At 36.8% G+C, this 20,025-nt stretch overlaps 4 protein-coding genes across 7 annotated transcripts in view; 2 read left to right on the top strand and 2 right to left on the bottom strand.

Annotated features, from left to right (window-relative positions):
* Nucleotides 1-495: 495 nt before the first annotated feature.
* On the bottom strand, nt 496-7,437 carry LOC100180981 (fibropellin-1-like). 2 transcript variants are annotated; one of them, XM_018814953.2, is made up of 23 exons: nt 7,009-7,437; nt 6,776-6,927; nt 6,473-6,671; nt 5,880-6,026; nt 5,697-5,813; nt 5,474-5,587; nt 5,075-5,188; nt 4,656-4,769; nt 4,390-4,503; nt 3,989-4,102; nt 3,790-3,927; nt 3,621-3,734; nt 3,278-3,397; nt 3,051-3,170; nt 2,756-2,881; nt 2,545-2,676; nt 2,359-2,472; nt 2,172-2,291; nt 1,989-2,096; nt 1,557-1,691; nt 1,179-1,334; nt 797-932; nt 496-731 (listed from the first exon to the last, which is right to left on the bottom strand). In XM_018814953.2, the coding sequence occupies exons 1-23, from the start codon at nt 7,073-7,075 to the stop codon at nt 572-574; spliced, it is 2,931 nt and encodes a 976-aa protein (XP_018670498.1). In that variant the 5' UTR covers nt 7,076-7,437; the 3' UTR covers nt 496-571. The 2 variants fall into 2 exon arrangements, with proteins under 2 accessions (XP_018670498.1, XP_026693578.1); XM_026837777.1 differs by lacking the exons at nt 3,621-3,734; nt 3,790-3,927; nt 3,989-4,102; nt 4,390-4,503 and having other exon boundaries at nt 7,009-7,420.
* Nucleotides 7,438-7,624: 187 nt separating this feature from the next.
* On the bottom strand, nt 7,625-14,996 carry LOC100185699 (inositol oxygenase-like). Of its 2 annotated transcripts, XM_026837779.1 has the most exons (10): nt 14,483-14,996; nt 13,751-13,933; nt 12,545-12,634; nt 12,234-12,314; nt 11,584-11,676; nt 10,342-10,411; nt 9,807-9,984; nt 9,142-9,209; nt 8,351-8,513; nt 7,625-7,972 (listed from the first exon to the last, which is right to left on the bottom strand). In XM_026837779.1, the coding sequence occupies exons 4-10, from the start codon at nt 12,270-12,272 to the stop codon at nt 7,864-7,866; spliced, it is 720 nt and encodes a 239-aa protein (XP_026693580.1). In that variant the 5' UTR covers nt 12,273-12,314; nt 12,545-12,634; nt 13,751-13,933; nt 14,483-14,996; the 3' UTR covers nt 7,625-7,863. The 2 variants fall into 2 exon arrangements, with proteins under 2 accessions (XP_026693580.1, XP_002123012.1); XM_002122976.4 differs by lacking the exons at nt 13,751-13,933; nt 14,483-14,996 and adding an exon at nt 13,379-13,678.
* On the top strand, nt 13,132-18,420 carry LOC100175498 (GTP cyclohydrolase 1-like). 2 transcript variants are annotated; one of them, XM_026837780.1, is made up of 7 exons: nt 13,132-13,286; nt 15,013-15,142; nt 15,911-16,045; nt 16,519-16,628; nt 17,080-17,135; nt 17,310-17,444; nt 17,874-18,053. In XM_026837780.1, the coding sequence occupies exons 2-7, from the start codon at nt 15,022-15,024 to the stop codon at nt 18,001-18,003; spliced, it is 687 nt and encodes a 228-aa protein (XP_026693581.1). In that variant the 5' UTR covers nt 13,132-13,286; nt 15,013-15,021; the 3' UTR covers nt 18,004-18,053. The 2 variants fall into 2 exon arrangements, with proteins under 2 accessions (XP_026693581.1, XP_002122857.1); XM_002122821.5 differs by having other exon boundaries at nt 13,145-13,286; nt 17,328-17,444; nt 17,874-18,420.
* A 539-nt stretch (nt 18,421-18,959) lies between these two features.
* LOC100187367 (cytoplasmic dynein 1 intermediate chain 2) overlaps nt 18,960-20,025 on the top strand; it is a gene marked incomplete in the record, with an annotated part of 11,010 nt that continues 9,944 nt past the window's right edge. Inside the window, 2 exon segments of the mRNA XM_009862633.3 lie at nt 18,960-19,165; nt 19,983-20,025. Of these exon segments, the coding sequence (XP_009860935.1) occupies nt 19,067-19,165; nt 19,983-20,025 (142 nt within the window).

Raw genomic sequence — 20,025 nt, 5'->3', positions numbered from 1 at the left:
GGCGAAACTGGAGCTGGCTCTGCTTCAAACAAACCATTGTAAACCGCGCGAAAATTTGATAGATCTCATTTACTTTTTAGTGAACGTTTTGTTTGTTTATTTGTACGTTATACTCCTTTTTTTGTATGCATATGTACACTCATGGCCTACTAAAGATATCTTTAGTAGGCCATGGTACACTTAGGTTAGGGTTTCTTCTTTTTTATCTGTTTGAAAAATAATCTACAAGGGTTTCTTATCTATCAAGTAGAAACCCACCAGCATTGGCTGGAGGCTTGTCGTGAACAATTTAAAAAGGTATTTTATTCCTGTTTTTATTTCTTAAAATGCAATTCATCTGTTGACAGCATTGGCAAATGCGTATAATTTGATTTATTCCGTTTTGCATTGACGAGTCTAAGGCGTCCGCAATAGTAATTGATCAGAGATACGTATATTTGTATAAAAGCGCTTAATGACTCGCTTTTACACAGTAAGTAGATAATCAAGAATCGCTCAACAGCAAAAATCGTTTATTAAATTGGCATATATATCTTGTCAAAATGTAAAGTGGCTTCTGCATCCCGTTTAATTATTTCTTTGTTTTCGGAGGCTGAGCATCGATTTTCGCACTCTTGGCCTTTACTATTTTCTTAGCCAACGAAGTGTCTGCCCCTTTGCTTAACGCTGGTTTTCCCGCTTTAGCAGTTGACGCGGCAATTTTCGCTTTAACTGCTGGAGCATTCCAAGGTCTAATGACGTACAACACCTGGGGTTAGCAAACATGAAAATTTAAACTATTTAAACATATTCTTACGCGAAAATGAAAACGTATGACAGAAATCCAGCAATAGCAACTGCAACTACACCTCCGGCTGCCATCATGCTTATAACTAACGGCGACATTTTCAACTTCCCTCCTTTTCCAACCGCAGACGGAGATGTTCCATTTACTGTAAAGATCGATATAGAGTTTCAACATATAGTAGGATAGTCCATATTTTTACTATCTTTCATAGTTTCATTTAAATTTAAATAACCATATCCTCGCGACCCTATAAAATAGCATTGTTATGTAAAAAATGGTTAAAAACTATGGGATTTAATATGCTAACGATATCGTTTTTGTATAACTGTAGAATAGATTGTGTCTTGATTTTGACAATACTTTGACAGACTTGACAAGCATTAATACGTACGGATACATTGTGGAATTGGTCCATCAAAATCGCCAGAGTCTAAACACGTGACGCGTTCTGATCCAGTAAGCACAAATCCGACCTCACATGAAATTTCCAGACTCGCTCCGAACGGGATGAAACCAGCACCACCGTGAGGATTGGAACAGCCCGAAGCTATTAGGAAAATCGGATCAATTCAATCTTGGCCTACTCAATGTATAAGTAAATATATGGCGGTGGATGGATAATTAGAAGTAAGGTTTCAAGCAATAGTGACCACGAAAATTTACCAATATGTTATTGTAACCTAATGATGTCAGATTCTTTGTATATAACTATATAAATGGACTATCAATTTGATACTTTATTTTTAACAAATAAGCATTTTTTACTCACAAACTTCTGTTTGACAATTCACTCCTGCCCATCCTATATTACACAAGCATCTGTATGAAGTAGTGTTGCTTTTTTTGATCTGTTCACAAGATCCGCTGTTCTCACAAGGGCTGCTACTACATGGCGCCTCATACTCTATAAAAATTATCAGCGTAAAAACACTTAACGCTCTAAAGTAGGATGGGGTAAAATAGTATGTGCGTTCATTTTCGTCCCATTTGGTGGTAAACAAAGAACATTTTTAACCGTTGATATAACCCAGCGCCTCAAAATGAGCGACTGCAGCGACTCAAAGGCCTGTAATTGTTAAACACATAATCACAAAACATTGGGGTATTGGTAGGCCTACCTCACAGTGTGACAACCAACAATATTAACAACCAGTATTGAAGGATATAAAAAATCTAATACGATTATAAATAAGGGTCTTACCACAGTCTGTCCCGTTATAACCTGCTACACAGGTACACTGATATGCTGCAAGTTCGTCTATACATGTTGCACCATTGAGACACGGATTCGGGTCACATTCGTCAATTTCTGGGTGAAATATAAACCAATTTTCTATCAATTTAAACCAAGATTAGAAGTTACTTCGGCCACTGCGCAACTTACCCACGTCGCAAAATTCACCAGTATACCCGGGGTCGCATTCCATTCTGCAGACGTACGCGTTCGGTTTGTCAACGCAAACTAAATCGCCTTCACACGGGTTGGAAGCACATTCATCGATATCTTATAATCAGAGCATTATTTTCAATTCAAAGGCTCTCTATTGAAATACACGTCTAAGTTTAGGCACCTTTTGAACAAGTTTCCCCCTCAAACCCCCTGGAACAAGTGCAAGTAAAACTCTCTCCCCATAAAACACAAGTCCCTGAATTCTCACACGGATTCGGAATGCAATTGTTTTCGCCTGAATGCAATGTCAGAAGTGTTTTATACAAGCTATTTGCCAACTACCGCCACCAAAACTACCACCTCATACCCTCTTCGCATAAATCGCCTTCAAAACCGTCCTGACAGAAACAAAACGGTTCTCCATCTCCTAAGTCATGACATTCCCCTTCATTCATACACGGATTTGGATTACAAATGTCGTCAGGATCTCCTTCCTCAACTTCATAACATAATAAGATCAGAAACAGTATATGACAAATTTGTACTGCATCAACTGCCAGTAAATGTCATATAATTACTTGTAGCAGGTGCATTTTCGCATCGAGATCCTGTGTATCCGTCTTGGCACTGACAGGAGTACGCGTTCCGATTATTTCTGCAGCGTCCACCGTTTAGACACGGATTCGAGGCACATTCGTCCACGTCTAAGTTTTTATCCAAAACTTACGGTTTAAAATTTACGAGGTCAGCACATTCTGACTGCTACTAAACTATAAACTACTAAATATATAGTTATCTATATATTTAACCTCCACCAAAGACCCTTTATATATCAGACTACTTTCTTTGCACCGCGACCAAACTAAAACTTGCCCTGTACGCATGTCAAGCCACGAAACCCAGGTGCACATTCGCAGTCAAATCCGTCCTTCTTGTTCGTACAGCTTCCACCGTTCCTACATGGATTCGGCGAGCAATAGTCTTTATCGGGTTCTTAAATAATAAAATAAATTAGTTTAATCTGAAATAACAGCAGCGTTTCATTTGTTATTTCCCATCAAACATAAAAATGTTGCCAGATTGGTATATAGCACGTTTACCGGCTTCTACTTCACAAGTCTTTCCAGACCACCCGCTTGCGCAGTCACAGCTGTATCCACTTTCGTCGTTAGTACAAGTTCCACCGTGTTTACAGGGATCGGACAAGCACGAGTCCAGTACTGATAACATTTCGCATTAGATATCGAAGCAAAGCGTCAAGCGTTCTACGGCGTATTACAAGATATGAGCAAGAACATTACATCCAGTGGCAAGCAGAAAGGAAATAAAAAAGGGCTCTAAACCCAATCCAGCACCAACTAGAAGACTTATCGTCACGTCGTAGCAGCATAGAATGCAACGCAATTAAAATATCGCTGAAGCTACCAAAGCGCGACTTCTTACAATTATCACAAAGCAACCCTGTCCAACGTTGAGTACAAGTACAAGTAAATTCATTAACACCGTCGTTACATTCTCCACCATTCAAGCAAGGGCTTGAGTCGCACTCATTAACATCTAGATACAAGCATAAAACATAACTTGAAACTTGACGTAACATCTTTTAACTTACTGTCTTCGCAGTTAACGCCAGTCCATCCAGCAACACAAACACAAGTAAATTTATTGTCACCGTCCTCGCATGTCCCGCCATTTTGACAAGGGTTTGAAGCACATTCGTTAACTTCTGGTATTGCTTCAGGGACAACTTCTATGGTATGATACATAAACCAAATATGGTAAATCAAGACATTTGTGCTTGTGATTCTCACCGGTTTCACAAGTAATGCCTTCCCAGCCTTCAGCGCATTCGCAAGTAAACTCATTCTGACCGTCTGTGCACGAACCTCCGTTTTGACACGGAGAAGAGTCACATTCATTCACATCTGGAATGCCATACTGAGGACTATAACAGAGGAATGACTTTATCTACACTAGCTTTCGCATATAGCCAAGCTTTGATATGGGGCAGAACTGCTGAGGCAAGTAAAATATAAACCTTGACGGTTCTCCAACAACTGGGGTTAGGAGTCGGACCGAGTTTGGCCTAAATCATAGATCCCTTGGCGTGCTTCGCCGTACGACTTCACTCGTATAGAATAAAATAAAGACCCAGCGAAATGCGCACAATCTACATTTTTCTGCTGTTGCAAGCAAAAGCTGCCAGTCATACTTATTTCACACATCGATCCTGACCAGCCATCAACACATAAACAAGTAAACGCCGCCACTTCGTTCTCACATGTAGCGCCATTCTGACAAGGCTCCGACTCGCACTCATTGATATCTAGAAGTGATTTATGTTCTGATCATGACATCAAGTTCATTTTAACCACCATAACTCAGCCTAAAGTCTGGTAGATCTTCTTTACACCCTCTTTCCATTAAAAGCGTTCCCTGTTTCAGTAGACAAACAAAGTAAAAGCTGGACACACTTACCGATTTCGCAAGTATCACCGCTGTACCCGTCTTTGCAGGAGCAGGTGAATTGGTTTTGTCCGTTTTCGCATTCTCCACCATTAAGACACGGATCCGATGAGCATTCATCAATATCTTAAGTGTAGCAAGTGACAAGTATCATATATATAAAGTAGAGAGACGGGACAGCTTTAGCATAATATCCAAATCTCGGGATCGTTTTAAACAATTAACATCGATCTATGAGAAACGTGAGGATACGGTTTTATAATATGAGTGTTCTTTGTTTATTATTAAATAAAACAAAAAAAATAAAGGTAATAAGTGTCATATCCTCCCCCACCCTACTGTATATATGAATACATATATACTTAATATGCTATTACATTATCGGTAGCAGATATTGCTGAATAGACTTGACTATGAACATGCACACATACCTTCTTGACACAGATCACCGGTCCATCCCGATTGACAGGTACAAGTAAACATATTGACATCGTCAGTACATTCGCCACCGTTTTGGCACGGATTTGATTCGCATTCGTCAATATCTGACACAAATGCACAGCTTTAGTATATACTCACGGCTTACTATAGTACGCATGGCCTTTTAGAACATTATACTTGATCACGTATACTCGTCAAACAAGACAGCCAGGCGGTTCGCCTTTGAAAGAAAACATAGCATGTCAGGTCGTATGTTTGAATATAGGCCGTATTTAATAAAGTAATATATTCAGAGAATGGGCTAATGGGCCATATATATTCTCTGAACCTATGGGATTTCTCGGTGTAGGTCCTGCCCATACAATATAAAAGCATTGTTATATACGTACTTGTCGAGCAGGTTGTATCAGTAAAACCAGCCACACACGAACAAGTGAATTGGTTCATTTCATTTTCACAAGTCCCGTCGTTGAGACAAGGATTTGAGGCACACTCGTCGATATCTTTATGTAAATATACTAAGTGTACATGTGTGGTATGCCCGGTCGCACTTATAGTTAAGTTGTGAAAGTCCAATGGCGTTCATAAACTTTGTTTGAATTTTATTCTTACCTTCAGCGCATGTGTCACCAGTCCAACCATCTGCGCATGCGCAGCTGTAACCGTCCCCGGTATCTGTACAGGTCCCATCATTTTGACAAGGATTCGGGTCACAGTGGTCTACCGTACCTAAAATGCAGATAAACAACCAAATAATGTATTGGGGTAAAGATCACATATAATATATATACTAACTTGATTCAACAACAGTTTCGCAATCCGTGCCAGCAAAGCCGTCAACGCAAGTACAAACGTATTTGCTTCCTTGAGTTGTGCATGTCCCTCCATTTTGGCATGGGTTGGATGCACATGGGTCCGGCGGCTTCAACACACCTTCAGTTACTGTGTATACGGTGATTAAATTAACAACAAAATAACCATTTTGTAATGACTTGCTAATGCAGGCAGTGATGTATTAGCTTTTTTGCGACTTTCATGCGATTAGCAAATTTTGGGTTTTATAGTAGTGGGATGGGAGAAGATGGGACACCTTTTCATTCTATTTTCTGGTCTTATTTGGTAGTAAACAAAAAACACTCAAAGAATTATAAAACCGTATCCTGACAATTCCCATAGACGGTTATTTGTTTAAAACACGATCAGGACATTTGGATATTATGTGCTAAAGCTGTCCCGTCTTCCCCGACCCTACTATACTAGAGGGTAAAATGGAATACCTGCTTTAGCACATATTATACGGCGTCGTGACAAAGTGGTTAGCGTGCCTGCCCCTAACTAGAGACAATAGGCAATATATTATACAATCGTTTAAACGTGTACATACGTACCAGCATACTGTATGTAAAATCCTCTGTAACTGACCCCACCATTGCTGACAAACTTAACAGTAGCCGGTCCAGCCCCAACAATTGGTCTTCGTGGAGGACGAAACCCGCATACTCGCGGGGCCTTTTTATCGGAAAATGTAATTTCAATGTAATCCTTTAGACACTGGCCGTTTTCCATCACCAAATCTCGAACATAAAACTAAAAATTCGTATTGTGACGTCAAAATATCTATTAATCTCTTTGAGAATTTAAACAACTTTACAAAGTTTTTACATTGATTATATCATAATTAAGTCATGTACCGCAATTTGATCCGTGTTTTTAAACTGTATGTTCCATATGCACTCAAGATTGTGCTGGTAGTTTCGATTATATCCAGGTGATGTAATAACGCCTTGTTTCGTTGCCAGATCAGCTCCACAACCTGGAATACTACGTTGGGCTGTAATTCCACCTAGAAAGAAAAACACGCTAAGCCTGAATGTTCAACATTTTCATTTGTTTCATGTATTTTTTTAATCTACTTCTAACTTACGTAGCAGCATGAAAATCGTCAATTGGGTTAAAAGTCCTCGCTGATAAAACTTTAGTCGTTGCCTCATTTTCCTTTCAAAACAGTTTTTATATAGCACGTATAACCAATCTATACACTTTGTTTGTTTGTAATGCTACAGCTCTTTCACAAAATTACCCTATTGGCGGTATATGGCGCAACGCAAAGTAGAAGTGTCCACTTCAAACTTGGTTTATGAAAATTTTGTTCGAACTGCATCTGTGTAAACATTGTGGAGAGTTGCGCTAAAAATTTAGACCAGATGTACCATTTTGTCCAACAACTTCTTTAAGTGAATTTATATAACCTTATAGTGACTACAAACGTATATAGGTTAAATCCATTTATTTAATTATAAATACTCTAATCGTGTATACTAAAGTTGTGCACCAGTCAAATATTGTACTGTGGGGAAAGATAATACACCTTTAACAGATACCGTTCAAATACCCTGATCGTGTTTTAAACAGTTAACAACCATAAATCGGAGTCGCGAGAGTACGGTTTTTTAAGTGTACTTTATTTACAATCAAATGGGACGAAAAAAGAATGAAAATCCTAATATATATATATATTCTAATATTTTTAAACATTTGCATAAATTTAAGACGAGTTGTAACTACAGTATGCGGTCTCACAATAATTCGGTACAGTCAGATGGCGAAAACTAGCAAGCTAATAATATATACAGAATGAAAATTTGACCGCAACTACATAATTATTGCATCGCAATAAAGCAGCATGAATGTCATGCAATAGCAAAAGCAGCGCGAATAGTCTTTTTCTACATATAATGCAGCATTTGCAAAAACAAGGCGCACATCAGTAGCCTAACATCTAAAACTTTAGCTTTCCCGGCATGTACTTATCAATTAGTGACTGATAATACGGTTTGATTTCATCAATATTTGGAAAATCGGGAGATTTCGTGTACAGGTCGTGCTTGCTGTAAAGGAAACAGTTATCAGAATGTTAAGCTGTATGAAAATATATGAAATACATACTGGTATGCAGTGAATTTGTTTTATAACCGATTAAATCGATTTGTTATGCTCCGTTAGGAATTTGTTTGGTGCGACTACGTCGCCACCGAAGCGTAATACCGATATTATAGGCTAAAAAATGGAAGGCTGCGTAGGAGCAGCAATTTTTGCAACTCGTCACCACAGCGTTGTGTCTTTAGCCATTCTAAAACTTTCGTTTTTGTCCTACTTTAAAACCTAAGTGTTATAGGATACGCCTTATAAAATTGACACCCCTTTATAAGATGGAAATGTAAATTGGGAATCACAAATATATACCGAATAGACGACAACGGACATACTTGAATAGTTTTATCCATTTCATCATCTTTTGGTCTTTTTCAGAGCAAAGATGATCGTAGTCTCCTCCAGTGTGCCAGGGATAAAAGGAGTGAAATCGGATGCAGTACATTGCCTCTTCCGGAAGCGTGGACTTGTTATGCTTTAGAACTTGGTACATGTACTCTGTAATTTCAGATAAACGGTTGAAAGAACTAAACTAACACAGGTATACCACGTAACCGGCTATTTCCCCCCAATGACTACTTCCCCTGGCTATTTCCCCCGTGACTATTCCCCATCGGCTCTTTCCCCACATGACTATAGTCACGGGGGGAAATAGCCGGTTGGAATTAGCCGGGGGGAATAGTCAGGGGGGGAATAGTCACTGTGGGTAAATAGCCGGGGGGAATAGTCACGNCTGGGAAGTAGCTGGGTGGGAAATAGCCGGGGGGGGGGGAATCGCCGGTGGGAAAACGCCTGGGGGATATAGCCTAGAACCGGTATAGCTATTACGAAAACTATGCGTCTTGATAGGCCGACTTTGGCCTTAAAACCACCGGGTTTTACAACATGCCTCGTCTTAGAAACTTTAGAGCTACATTGTAAAAGCTACCAATTTATGCGCCCTAAAGAAGAGACTGGGTAAGAATTAATACACTGCTAATTAACTTTCAATGCAAAATGTATACGTGACTATTTGTATCATAAGCGCCGTGACTAAGCATTGTTTAACTGGCAAACATTCTTACATGTTTGCAACAAGGCATACCAACACATATTCAGTATGTAAAAGGTAAAGCAAATATCTTACCGTCATGGCCCCAGGAAATCAGGACATTGTCGAGGCCGCAGTTTGGTTCGTACATGCCGTACTTTGTGCTTAATTAAAACAAAGAGGCTTTTAATTTTAACACAGAAGTGTAGTTTGCTTTTATCATTTCATAAAATATATTAAACACCGAATATATGAGTTTACAGCTAAAATAAACCGCATGTGTGTATGACGTACATAAGCGTTAATCAAACGATCAGTTTAAACAACGAATATTGACTTAGTTAACGGGGCAAGTGTGATTAAACTTTTGCCTTCGTGTAATTTAAACGGTCTTGGTGTTAAAGATCAATTTATGTTTGCAGTGTGTTTGGAAACGTAAGGTCAAACAAGTACTTGTAATAAATTGCACTGAAAAGAAAACTTTCTATTTCTTATTGCCTATAAATTACAATCAAATTAAAGGGCTTAACTTTATTACAGTAGGGTAGGAAAGATCCGACACCTATTCATTATATTTTCTCGTTCCATTTAGTACTAAACGAAAAACATTCAAAGAATTATTAAACCGTATATCCTCACGACTCTCCTCTAGACCGCTGTTAAATTTAAAACACGATAAGAATATTTGGGTAGTATGTTCTTAAGGTGTTCCATCTTCCCCCACCCTACTATATATATATAATATAGTATACCAAGCTTACTTGTATCTAGGGTCGTTCAGGTCCGGGTTGCTTCCAAATGTCGAATCCCTGTAAACAATAGACGGGGGAAACTCTGCCCCAACTACGAAGGTGTCGCCAACTGTACAGAATTGTTTCTCTCCCCAAACACCCATCACTTTTCCTAAGTCATGGACCAAACCACAGAGATGCATCCAATCTACATGAAGACAATTTTTTAAGATTAGTTAAAAACAATGTACAGTAGGGTGGGGGGAGATGGGACACCTTTTAACTATATTTCCTGTCCCATTTAATTATAAACAAAGAAAATTTAATGAGTTATAAAACCATACTCTCATGACTCCCATAGACCGTTAATTGTTTAAAACACGATCAGGACATTTGGATATTATGTGCTGAAGGTGTCCCATCTTCACCCACCCTACAACACGTAAAAAGGTCTGTAATGTTTAAACACAAAGGTACGGTAGGGTAGATAGGCCATTCATTCAGTGATGCATATTTAAAAAGAGAAATGATCGTCCCGTGTGTAGAAAAATAATTAAATACCAACCTTTATCAGGATGATCCTTGCGCAGACCTTCTGCTGTTTGAAATGCATGGAACGAATTCGGGAAATCAACCTTTATGTAGTGTGTAGGTTTAAGTGTAGTATTTAGCATTGGTATAAGCAAGAAATTGGTACGGCCTATACAGTACAATGGTGGAAGATGGGACAGCACTTAGGCACATATTGCCAAATATTTCCAAAATCAAAATAGATGGCGGGTTTTGGGTAATACCCACGAATTAGTACTATATATATCATTCGTTTATTAACTGACAAAATTCAATAAAATATATTAAAACACCCAAGAAGTTATTTACCGATTCGCACAACCGGTTAAATTTTTCAAATTTAAAAATACACAGGATAAGACAGGACATTTTAAAATCATTGGTAATTTTAATTAATACGTGTATTTATTATTAGGAATACACGTAAATAACACGTAATAATACTGTACGCCTTGAAAATCAAGCTTATATATTCTTCTCCTTGCCCTACTGCATGCTATAGTTTTTAAAACAAATTTAACCGGCTATAGTTTGTTTGCCATGTAAACTTTATATATATAACTTTAAACCAATATTTTTTGTTGTTTTTATCAAAAATTAATTTTTCTTTATGTTTATATATTCGTTTTTTCACAAAACTAAAACTAGTTTTATGAGACAAAATTAAACTGTACGAAATACGTATAAGGTTGTTTTATGAAGCCTGCATGAAACTATTAAACGTTCACACTCGCAGACTGAAAGATTTCACTGGCTTTATACTACTGTCGAATATAATTTAAATGGGGATCCGTAAAAAGTGTTTGAATGGGTCTCCGTAAAAAAAATTAAAATGTCTCTTCCAACAAAGTGTTTCATCTTCCCTCATCCTACTATACTTCAATACGACACCTTTATATATAATTAAATAAATTGACGTAACTTATTTACCATCGCGTGACGGGCAACTACATCAGCACTCGTCATAACACGAGTGCTCTTCTGTTTCTATATAACTCCCGCTTACGAGTTACTTTACGAATTGTGTAACTTTTTTGGTTATCATTTTTAGGACATTTTTCATTTTTTAGTATATGCCTTTCAAATTGAACAACCAACAAAGAATCACTAGGTTGAAGCAATTGCAGTTAAGTTTTTTTTTCCCAGGGACATAGCACCCACAATAAACTGCAGTGGTGCGCTGCATTTGTACTGTATAAGCCACAGGTCAGTCAAAAAACTATCCACCAATATTTACATCTGGATCAGCTTCATCAACAAATCCATCAAGAAGATCCAGAACCTCCATAATCGTGAATTCACCATGGTTGAACTTTAACCATTCGTCTTGCTGTGTGTAATAAAAACATATGGTATGCTCAGGGTTATCAACAGATTGGAAAAACCTAAAATTCCCCTAACTATCTCTCTAAATTTAATTTTGCAACCACAAAAAATTTTCTTGAGTTTTGGATACAGAACTGCGGGGTAAAATAAATACCATTAGCTCTTACACCCCACATTTTCCAATCTGTTGATAACCCTAAGCAAACCTATTTTATGAGCGTGGGATACGGTTAAGTAATTCTGTAACTAAATGAATGATATTATTTCGTCTCTTCGGTCAAGATAACGTAGAACAAGAGAGTTGAAAAAATGCCAGGTAGTAACAGTAAAACAGCAGTTGTTGAAACACGCTTATTGATAAAAAAAGATTCATTCTTGCATTCAACTTTTGTTTGTTTACTACCAAATAAGTCGATAACAGAGAACAAACACATAGAATATTTTACTCCGACCTAATATATTTTAAATCCCCTATGAATCCGGGCAAAAAGAGTTTTTATTTTCTTATTGAATACAGTAACAGTGTGTATATTTAAATATTTCGTAGAAACAGTAACTTACCTTTCTACGAACAAAATCAACGCATTGGTTCGTATGCATTTTGACGTATGTGTTGTATACGATATCGAACCGTTGGCCTTCCTGAATAAAATGATTCAATCTAAAAGTTATATACAGTTACAGTAACACAACTGGATATAGTAGTTTCTGTAAAATGTTTTCATTCTCTTTTATCTTCCTATTTGGTAGTAAACAAGGAAAAGTTACAGAATTATATAAACGTATAATTGTGGAAACATGATTCGAAAAATCGGAATATTATGTGCTAAAGATATTCATCTTCCCCACAATACTATACATTATAATATTACCGTTGAGAAGTCTCGAAATCCTTCTCTATCGCAGTCGTTCTTGTATTTAAACGCATCGGTTATTACGGTCGTATTTTCCAATGTTGTTGTCTATGAAGTAGAATATAATGAATATATTACTGACGGACTAACTTCTATTTAATATAACTGGCTAAATTATATAGTAGGGTGGGTAAAGATGGGACATTTTTCATTCTATTTACTCGTCCCATTTAGTAGTAAACAAAGAACATTTAAAGAATTATAAAACTGTATTCTTACGACTCCCATACCGTTGTTAATTGTTTAAAACATCAGGGTATTTAGATACCTCTGTACTAAAGGTGTTCCATTTCCCCCACCCCACTATATATTATAACTGACGACGTTGTGTATAATATGGCAGATTATAAGTTCTATCGTTACAATAAAACGGGGCGGACGCAATAACCATTTGCGTACTCGATTTAAGCCAAGCAAAACGTGCTTACAGTTTCCTGGTTTAACATAATATGATTATATACAGGAAATGCTAAAGATGACGCAGAATTCAGCAGCGCTTTATGTAATGGACAATGACATGATTTGTTCAATGAACAAACAAAACAAACACGTGCGCCTTGAATTTAAGTATAAAAATTTAGTTAATACAGTTTCTAGGCGCCTTTAAATATAGGTAAGCAAAAAGTAAGCTCAGATTTAAAGGTAAATTTAAATACACTGGTGTCTTCTCCATTACTAGTATTTGCTACTAAATTTGAAGGTAATTGTATTTAGATGTTATAGGACAGGTCATGGTACAATTGGATAATTTTGCTTCAGGCAAAACGAAAGAAATCAATATTTTAAACTAACCGCCATCTTGTATAAAATTTCACTCCACTGTAACGAGCTGTGTAGAAATATTACGAACGCCACTTCAATACCTAATTTATGTTTTATCGTTAAAAGGCACTAGATTGGTGTACAGCAAATTTAATAGGTGTACAACAAAAATTCTAAATATTGTAAAGAAACCTTACTGTACGTCAGGCACAACAACTGCGAACCAGTCGACCTGAAATTGCCAGTCATCTAGCCCTTAACTTCGCCTTTTTACAAAACAGTATTTCAAATTCAAATATTTACACTGTACTTGAGAAAGGCGCCGACGGCATATTGTTTCAACAAATTATAAATACTAGCTTTTTAAAAATATTGAAAGACGTTAAACCAAAACTAAGTTACTTGTTTGTTTTATTGGTCGATGTCACGCGCGCTTCTATTCGGGTTGTAATTGTGACGTCACACAGTCTTATAACCTTTTTTGTTGTTGTGATGTTGCACAGAAGCAGCGATTGGCTCACCGCAAATGGGCGTGCTCCGACATTTTGCCCAGTCATATTCGCGGATGACGCAACATCGACATGGCTTTATAAAACAAAAGTATGATATTAGTCAACATGGGAATTATAGAAGTACGCTACTTTAAACGTTTCTAGTTGCTTGAACGTAACTGTTAAAAATGTCCTTAAGTTTTGTCAAAATTTAACTGTACGGGAATTGATATTATAACATTATAAGTAAACGCTAGCAAAGTGAAACATTTATATTAGTCCAAAAAGTGACCTGACTGACAATTTTTGGCTGGCATGTTTTGTACAAATAAATGCGGAACGTATTAATTCTTACAAGGTAGTTGACAAGTCGTTTTAAAAGAATTGGTTATATGATTATGAATCTAGGAATGCCATCATCCACTTTAAAATTGAAAAATATCCTTTTACTATTAATTTATTTTAAATCATAACTTTCACAAAACGTAACATTTCATGTTTAACGTGTACAGTGTGCAAGGGATGTATATTTATAGTAAATAACAGAAACTGCCAACTGGCGTTTATTTATTGTCAGTTGACACGACCATCAAAACACTTTTGTATAATGCAGTTATAATTTGTAGCACTACGTAATACGTACCGTGATTGCGTTGTTATTGCACAGCAGTAAGAGACAGCAGTGACGTAAAATGAAAACAAAACGCGTCACGCGCAGATGGTAGATGTACACCTGATATTGGAGAAATAGCGGTAGTCAGTCCAGCAGTGCTTGTATAACACATGGGGTGACGTCTTGTTTGCATTTAATCTATACTAGATTTGCTTTGGACGTTATTTGAGGAACTATATTGATTTTATAACAAGCCGTATACTGTACCATCTAGCTGTTTGGATTTTGTTTTACTTGGTTATTGCTGACGTAGAGATGGACAGGTTACTCATAAGTCGTGCGGTTATAAAACCAGTGAACAAGTGCGTGACCCAGTTATAAGTGTGTTTTCGGTTCAGTACCTCAGCGAAACCTGCGTAAACTTGGCGGTAAAAATTTAGCGTTGTATCAAAAAAGCGAAGTTAGCTGGAAATCTAAACGTTAGGTTTATGCGAAGTCTAGATATTGTAGAGTGTAGACCATATACCTATTTTATGAACCAGCATGTTTTTAATTAACAGGTCTAAAATATGAATACCGCTGATACAGTCATGGCAGCAGGTTCGAAAACCACATCAAACGGTTTCACTGAATTTTCCAGGCCTTCAAAGAACGCTTCAAATCAAACTCATGGTTCTAATCAACATAACCGTAAGTTATAGTTATTGGATCTATTACTATAACACAGCTCTGCTTTAGCACTATAAGCTGTATCGCAAACATTTTTTATATCGTAGGCGTGCTATACTATATTGCAGAGTACGTGGGTGTTTAAGCAATATACTGGTTAATATGCTTTCGTTTCATACGTGTTTATACTAATCCATGTAATGGTGAATTCCTAAAGGTATACCTTTGTCGTAAAATATCACGACTTAAAAACGTGTGTTTGGTTCCACTGCTGTCTGGGTTAGCGTGAGTGTTTTATCCTCAAAACAGTTAAAGAATTATAAACTTAAAACAACACGAACAGGTCCTTTAATCGACCCGTTTCTGTTTAGTAGCGATTAATTATTCAGACCGTCTATACACTTTTTATAACTTTCTCTGTCAACGTGCTTGTTTATCGTGACTTCCATTTCGATTAGTGCAGTGGTTAAATAAAGGTGAAACAACCTTATATGTGTCAGTGCCATTATTACGTCACAGGGCATACAGTTTGCGTGTTTGCAATTGTTTAATTACTTTGGCGTACAGAGACGCGATTTAATCACAAAGCACATCTCAACGCCAATGTTATGGACTGTGGTGTAAATCAATTGTCCGTTAAAAGTTGGCTGCCATTCCGCATCTATTATAATTATACTCTAACTAACATTTCTGTTTCAATTACTTAATTAGTCAATAGTCTTTAAGTAAAATAAACCTGAAAGTCCTATTGAATGTACATAAATGTTTTTAAACACTTTTTTCTTGAAGGCCTCGAGGGTGCTTTTCGATCGATTTTAGAAGAAATTGGAGAAGATGTTAACAGGCAAGGAATTCTTAAAACACCAAAACGAGCGGCAGAAGCGATTAAGTTTTTTACAAAAGGTTACAATGAAAATTTACAAGGTAATTACATGGACTATATAATTGATAATAATGGCTTATACGCTCAAAGATCAACGTATTTAATGAGTAAACTGATACTAATATAAAATGAAATGTTATTACCGCGACGACTCTTTTTTAAACACTCTTCCACAATCTATCTACATGATATCCGAATTTATATAGTATGGGAGCTGGGAGAAGATGGGATACCTTTAGCACATAATATTTAAATATCCTGATCGCGTTTTAAACAGGTGTCAGTGGGAGTTGTAAGGATACCGATCTATAATTCTTTAAATGTTCTTTGTTTACTACCAAATGCGACGAGAAAATAGAATAAAGAGGTGTCCCATCTTTCCCCACCCTATTGTTTATACATTTAAAAATGATATTCATAAACGACTTGTTTGATCAAATCAAATTAATACTAGATATACGGTATACCTTATAAATGCATTATTAGTCACGTATAAGTCAACCTTTATAAACAGAGATCGTTAATGAGGCAATATTTGACGAGGATCATGACGATATTGTGATCGTTAAAGACATCGATATGTTTTCAATGTGTGAACATCACTTGGTACCGTTTACTGGAAAGGTAAAGTTGGCTTAACATTATAAAAAATACTGTAATGTGGGGTAAGATGGATACCGTTTGTGTGGTACGGTCGAGAAAGACGGGACGCCCTTAGCACATAAAATCCTAATATCCTTATCGTTTTTTAAACAAGCAACAACGGTCTATAGGAGTCGACAGAATAGTTTTTTTTTTAATTTTTTTAAGTTCTTTGTTTACCACCAAATGTTTTTTGTTAACTTCTAACTAAAAGTAAAAGAAAAAGAAATCGTGGACCATCTTGCCCCAACATAATATTTTTATAAACAGAATTGGCCTTTCGTTAAATAAACTTTACGCATTCGTGGAGCACTATAAATTTTTAGGCCAAAATACTTTTTGGTCTGATACCTTTGATTCAATATAAGACATGTGAAATAGTCCGTATATAGCCGTGTGGCCGTGTATAAATTTCAACTCCGTATGTTTGCAGGTGGCTATCGGATACATTCCAAACAAAAGGGTGTTAGGAATTAGCAAGCTTGCAAGGTAAGCAGCCACATTCTATACGTTTTCTCTTTATCTGAAAATTGGATTTTTTGACGATAGCATACATAAAGTACTCATTTCTTGGGTAAAAATACGCTAGTTTCGTATAAAAAGACTGGTCACATACCGTATATATAGGCTATGCATTTGACGTATCCGTGTAACACTGATTAGGTTATGTTTGTTTTGCAGAATCGTGGAAATGTACAGTCGTCGATTGCAGGTTCAGGAGAGGCTAACAAAACAAATAGCGTCTGCACTCGTTGAGGTTATTGAACCTTCCGGGGTGGCTGTTGTTATTGAAGCATCGTAAGTTTAAAGTATTTTTATGCGGCTTTAGACTGACTGTATATATTTGACAAACGGTATGTTTATGTAAATGTTCTAAGCGTGTCCGTATAAATAAAAGGTCGGGGTAAGATGGTCCTTGTTTCTTTCTTTACCCCCCATTTGGTAGTAAACAAAGAATATTTTACAGAAATATGTGACCTCATGCTCACGACTGTAAAACAGCGTTATTTATAATTGTTCAAAACACAATTATAGGTAACTTATAGGATATTATGCGCTAACGGTATCCATCTCACCCACGGTGCTATACATACGCAGTTATAAGTAGTTTTCTATAGAGTACAGTGGTAGATATATCAAAGGTACAGTCATATATTCGGCGAACGTTTTGCACGCACCAGCTTTTACTGTTTTATGACACGCATAAACTATCAATTTTACTTTCAGTCATATGTGTATGGTGATGCGAGGTGTTCAGAAACCAAGAGCAACTACAATGACTAGCAGTATGTTTGGCGTTTTCCGAGACGATCCGAAAACTCGCGAAGAATTCCTAACCTTGCTCAACAAAACCTAAACTGTTTCAAACTCCTAAGAAATTTTCATTGGCTTTTAAGATGAATGAATGTAACTCGCTTCATCCTTGCGTGGCCGGAAAACGACCTTATCATATAGGTTTAACACCTCGATCGCGTGCCAGCTTACGAGTTGCCATGTATGTTACTTTGTGGGTTAATATGTTTCTATTTTCATGTCATATTGATTCTAAAACAATTTTACTTTATGTTATAGTTAATAATTTAATATGGCTATGCACATGCGGGCAGCAAGCAATTTTTTTTAATTGTAATCCGAGTACCTAAGCTACGAATACACGACAAATATAACTTTTTACTGCCGGTTTGACCTACTTGAAAATTGCGAGTGTCACTCAAACGAGGTCTAAGCCAACAGTTTAAGCTGCTTGAATCTATACAAGGGCTTCAACCCCTATGAAAATAAAGGTGAACAACAACTTACTGGCATTGTTGTGTTAATTTTAAGCGCGAAACTCAACTTGACGTCTTTACTGTTCTGCTTACTAGTATTATAAATATTATTTCGCGATAGCTTTAGTTATAAAACCGTATACCGTACGTAAGACCGTAAGCTCTTGTTTTGTTCTGTGTTTTGAAAAGATAGAATGCTGTTTGCTTCATGTATTAACTTCAACGTTAGTGATCTTGTATCAAAACCAACTGGAATGAAAACTAATAAATAAAAGAACGGATTCGCGTTTGTCGTTGTTTATTAAAAATATTGTTTTGCGCAAGTCTTTGATTTACGGCTGTACGGTCATTAAAAATCTGTTTTTAATTCCAATATTTCTGAAAAGCTCTGCAGCTTTCTGGTTAAATTAAAAACTATGGAACTAAAATTTACAAGTTGAAACCTTGTGAGCATGTATAATATTTGTACGTAACCGCGAGGTGGCGCTGCTAATCTTAGAACAGAGTTCGCCCATGTACCGCTTTCTGTAATCTGTTCGTATGTTCGGGTACTTTTAATTTAAATTATTCTAAGCAATCCATGTATTCTTAATTGTTTGCAGTGTTTGGTTTTCCTAACACAACAAGTAGTTTTTGAAAAAAAGTCCCAATATGTCGGATAGAAGTGACAGAAAAGCTGAATTGGAACGCAAGAAGGCACGCCTCGCTCAAATTCGAGCTGAAAAGCAGAAAAAAGCTCCAGCCAAGAAAGTAAATTTAATGTTATAATGTTTTGTATAAATAGAACAATACAATTTGTTCTGCTGTTCGCTGCCATGGCAAAATGGTTAGCGCACCTGCCTTTAACCCAGAGGTAATGGGTTAAGAGCTCGTCACTGCTGCCATTGTGGTATGTGTCCTTGGCAAGACACTTATCAGAAATTGCTCCAACCCAGTGGTCACTAAGATGTTGTCCAGATGATCAGCCATAAATATAAAATAAAAAATTGACCCAAAAAGTAGTTACTTCCATAGTAACATACATGATGACTTGACAGTTAGCACAAGCTATGAACACCTGTGTTATAATGACAATGACTGTTGTGTTCGTTGTTCCTGCCACGAAAGAAAAACACAAGTTACATTTAAATAACAGCTTTAAATGTTACATTTGTCTTGAGGCCAACATGCATTTACTCAAACAAATGCCTTCTTGTTGCACTACCAATTTTTTTGTTTACAAATTTATAATTTTCAATCTTCCTTTCAATCTGCCGCAAGGAGTGACATCGAAACCCCTTTTGAAACAATTTTTTTTTTAATAAAACCAAATTCTATCTTGTTGTTATGTGTCTTGACAAGCTAGCAAGGCCGTTAGCCTATTGAATTCCATATTAATTATTGAGGTTCCTTTTCTTTAACGACTATAAGTGTAACTGCATTATAACACGAGCCAGATTATGGTAAAAACACACCCCAAATTAGGTTTTAAAAAAGCTTGGGGCACATTGTTGACTTTTATGCAAATTCTTGAATTCCAAAATCTGCCTTCGCCCCTAATATGGATTTAAAAAAAAATATTTTTCAGGAAGAAAAAGTCTCAGTTGCTGTTTCATCTGATTTAGACAAGA

Source organism: Ciona intestinalis, unplaced genomic scaffold, assembly GCF_000224145.3.
Source record: "Ciona intestinalis unplaced genomic scaffold, KH HT000016.2, whole genome shotgun sequence".
In the NCBI taxonomy this organism is placed as follows: Eukaryota; Metazoa; Chordata; class Ascidiacea; order Phlebobranchia; family Cionidae; genus Ciona; species Ciona intestinalis.
Note: the sequence above shows the minus strand (reverse complement) of the source record. Positions and strands in the feature narration are given on the sequence as shown.

Coding starts and splice junctions, on each gene's coding strand:
- LOC100180981 (XM_018814953.2), bottom strand. CDS start 7,075: ATGAGGCAACGACTAAAGTTTTATCAGCGAGGACTTTTAACCCAATTG. Junction 5,189..5,473: donor TGATACAACCTGCTCGACAA/GTACGTATATAA, acceptor CATTTGTGTCAG/ATATTGACGAATGCGAATCA. Junction 3,171..3,277: donor GACTTGTGAAGTAGAAGCCG/GTAAACGTGCTA, acceptor TTATTATTTAAG/AACCCGATAAAGACTATTGC.
- LOC100185699 (XM_002122976.4), bottom strand. Junction 11,677..12,233: donor TTGATTTTGTTCGTAGAAAG/GTAAGTTACTGT, acceptor TATTACACACAG/CAAGACGAATGGTTAAAGTT. Junction 8,514..9,141: donor GATTTCCTGGGGCCATGACG/GTAAGATATTTG, acceptor CTGAAATTACAG/AGTACATGTACCAAGTTCTA.
- LOC100175498 (XM_026837780.1), top strand. CDS start 15,022: ATGAATACCGCTGATACAGTCATGGCAGCAGGTTCGAAAACCACATCA. Junction 15,143..15,910: donor TGGTTCTAATCAACATAACC/GTAAGTTATAGT, acceptor TTTTTCTTGAAG/GCCTCGAGGGTGCTTTTCGA. Junction 17,445..17,873: donor GCTGTTGTTATTGAAGCATC/GTAAGTTTAAAG, acceptor TTTTACTTTCAG/TCATATGTGTATGGTGATGC.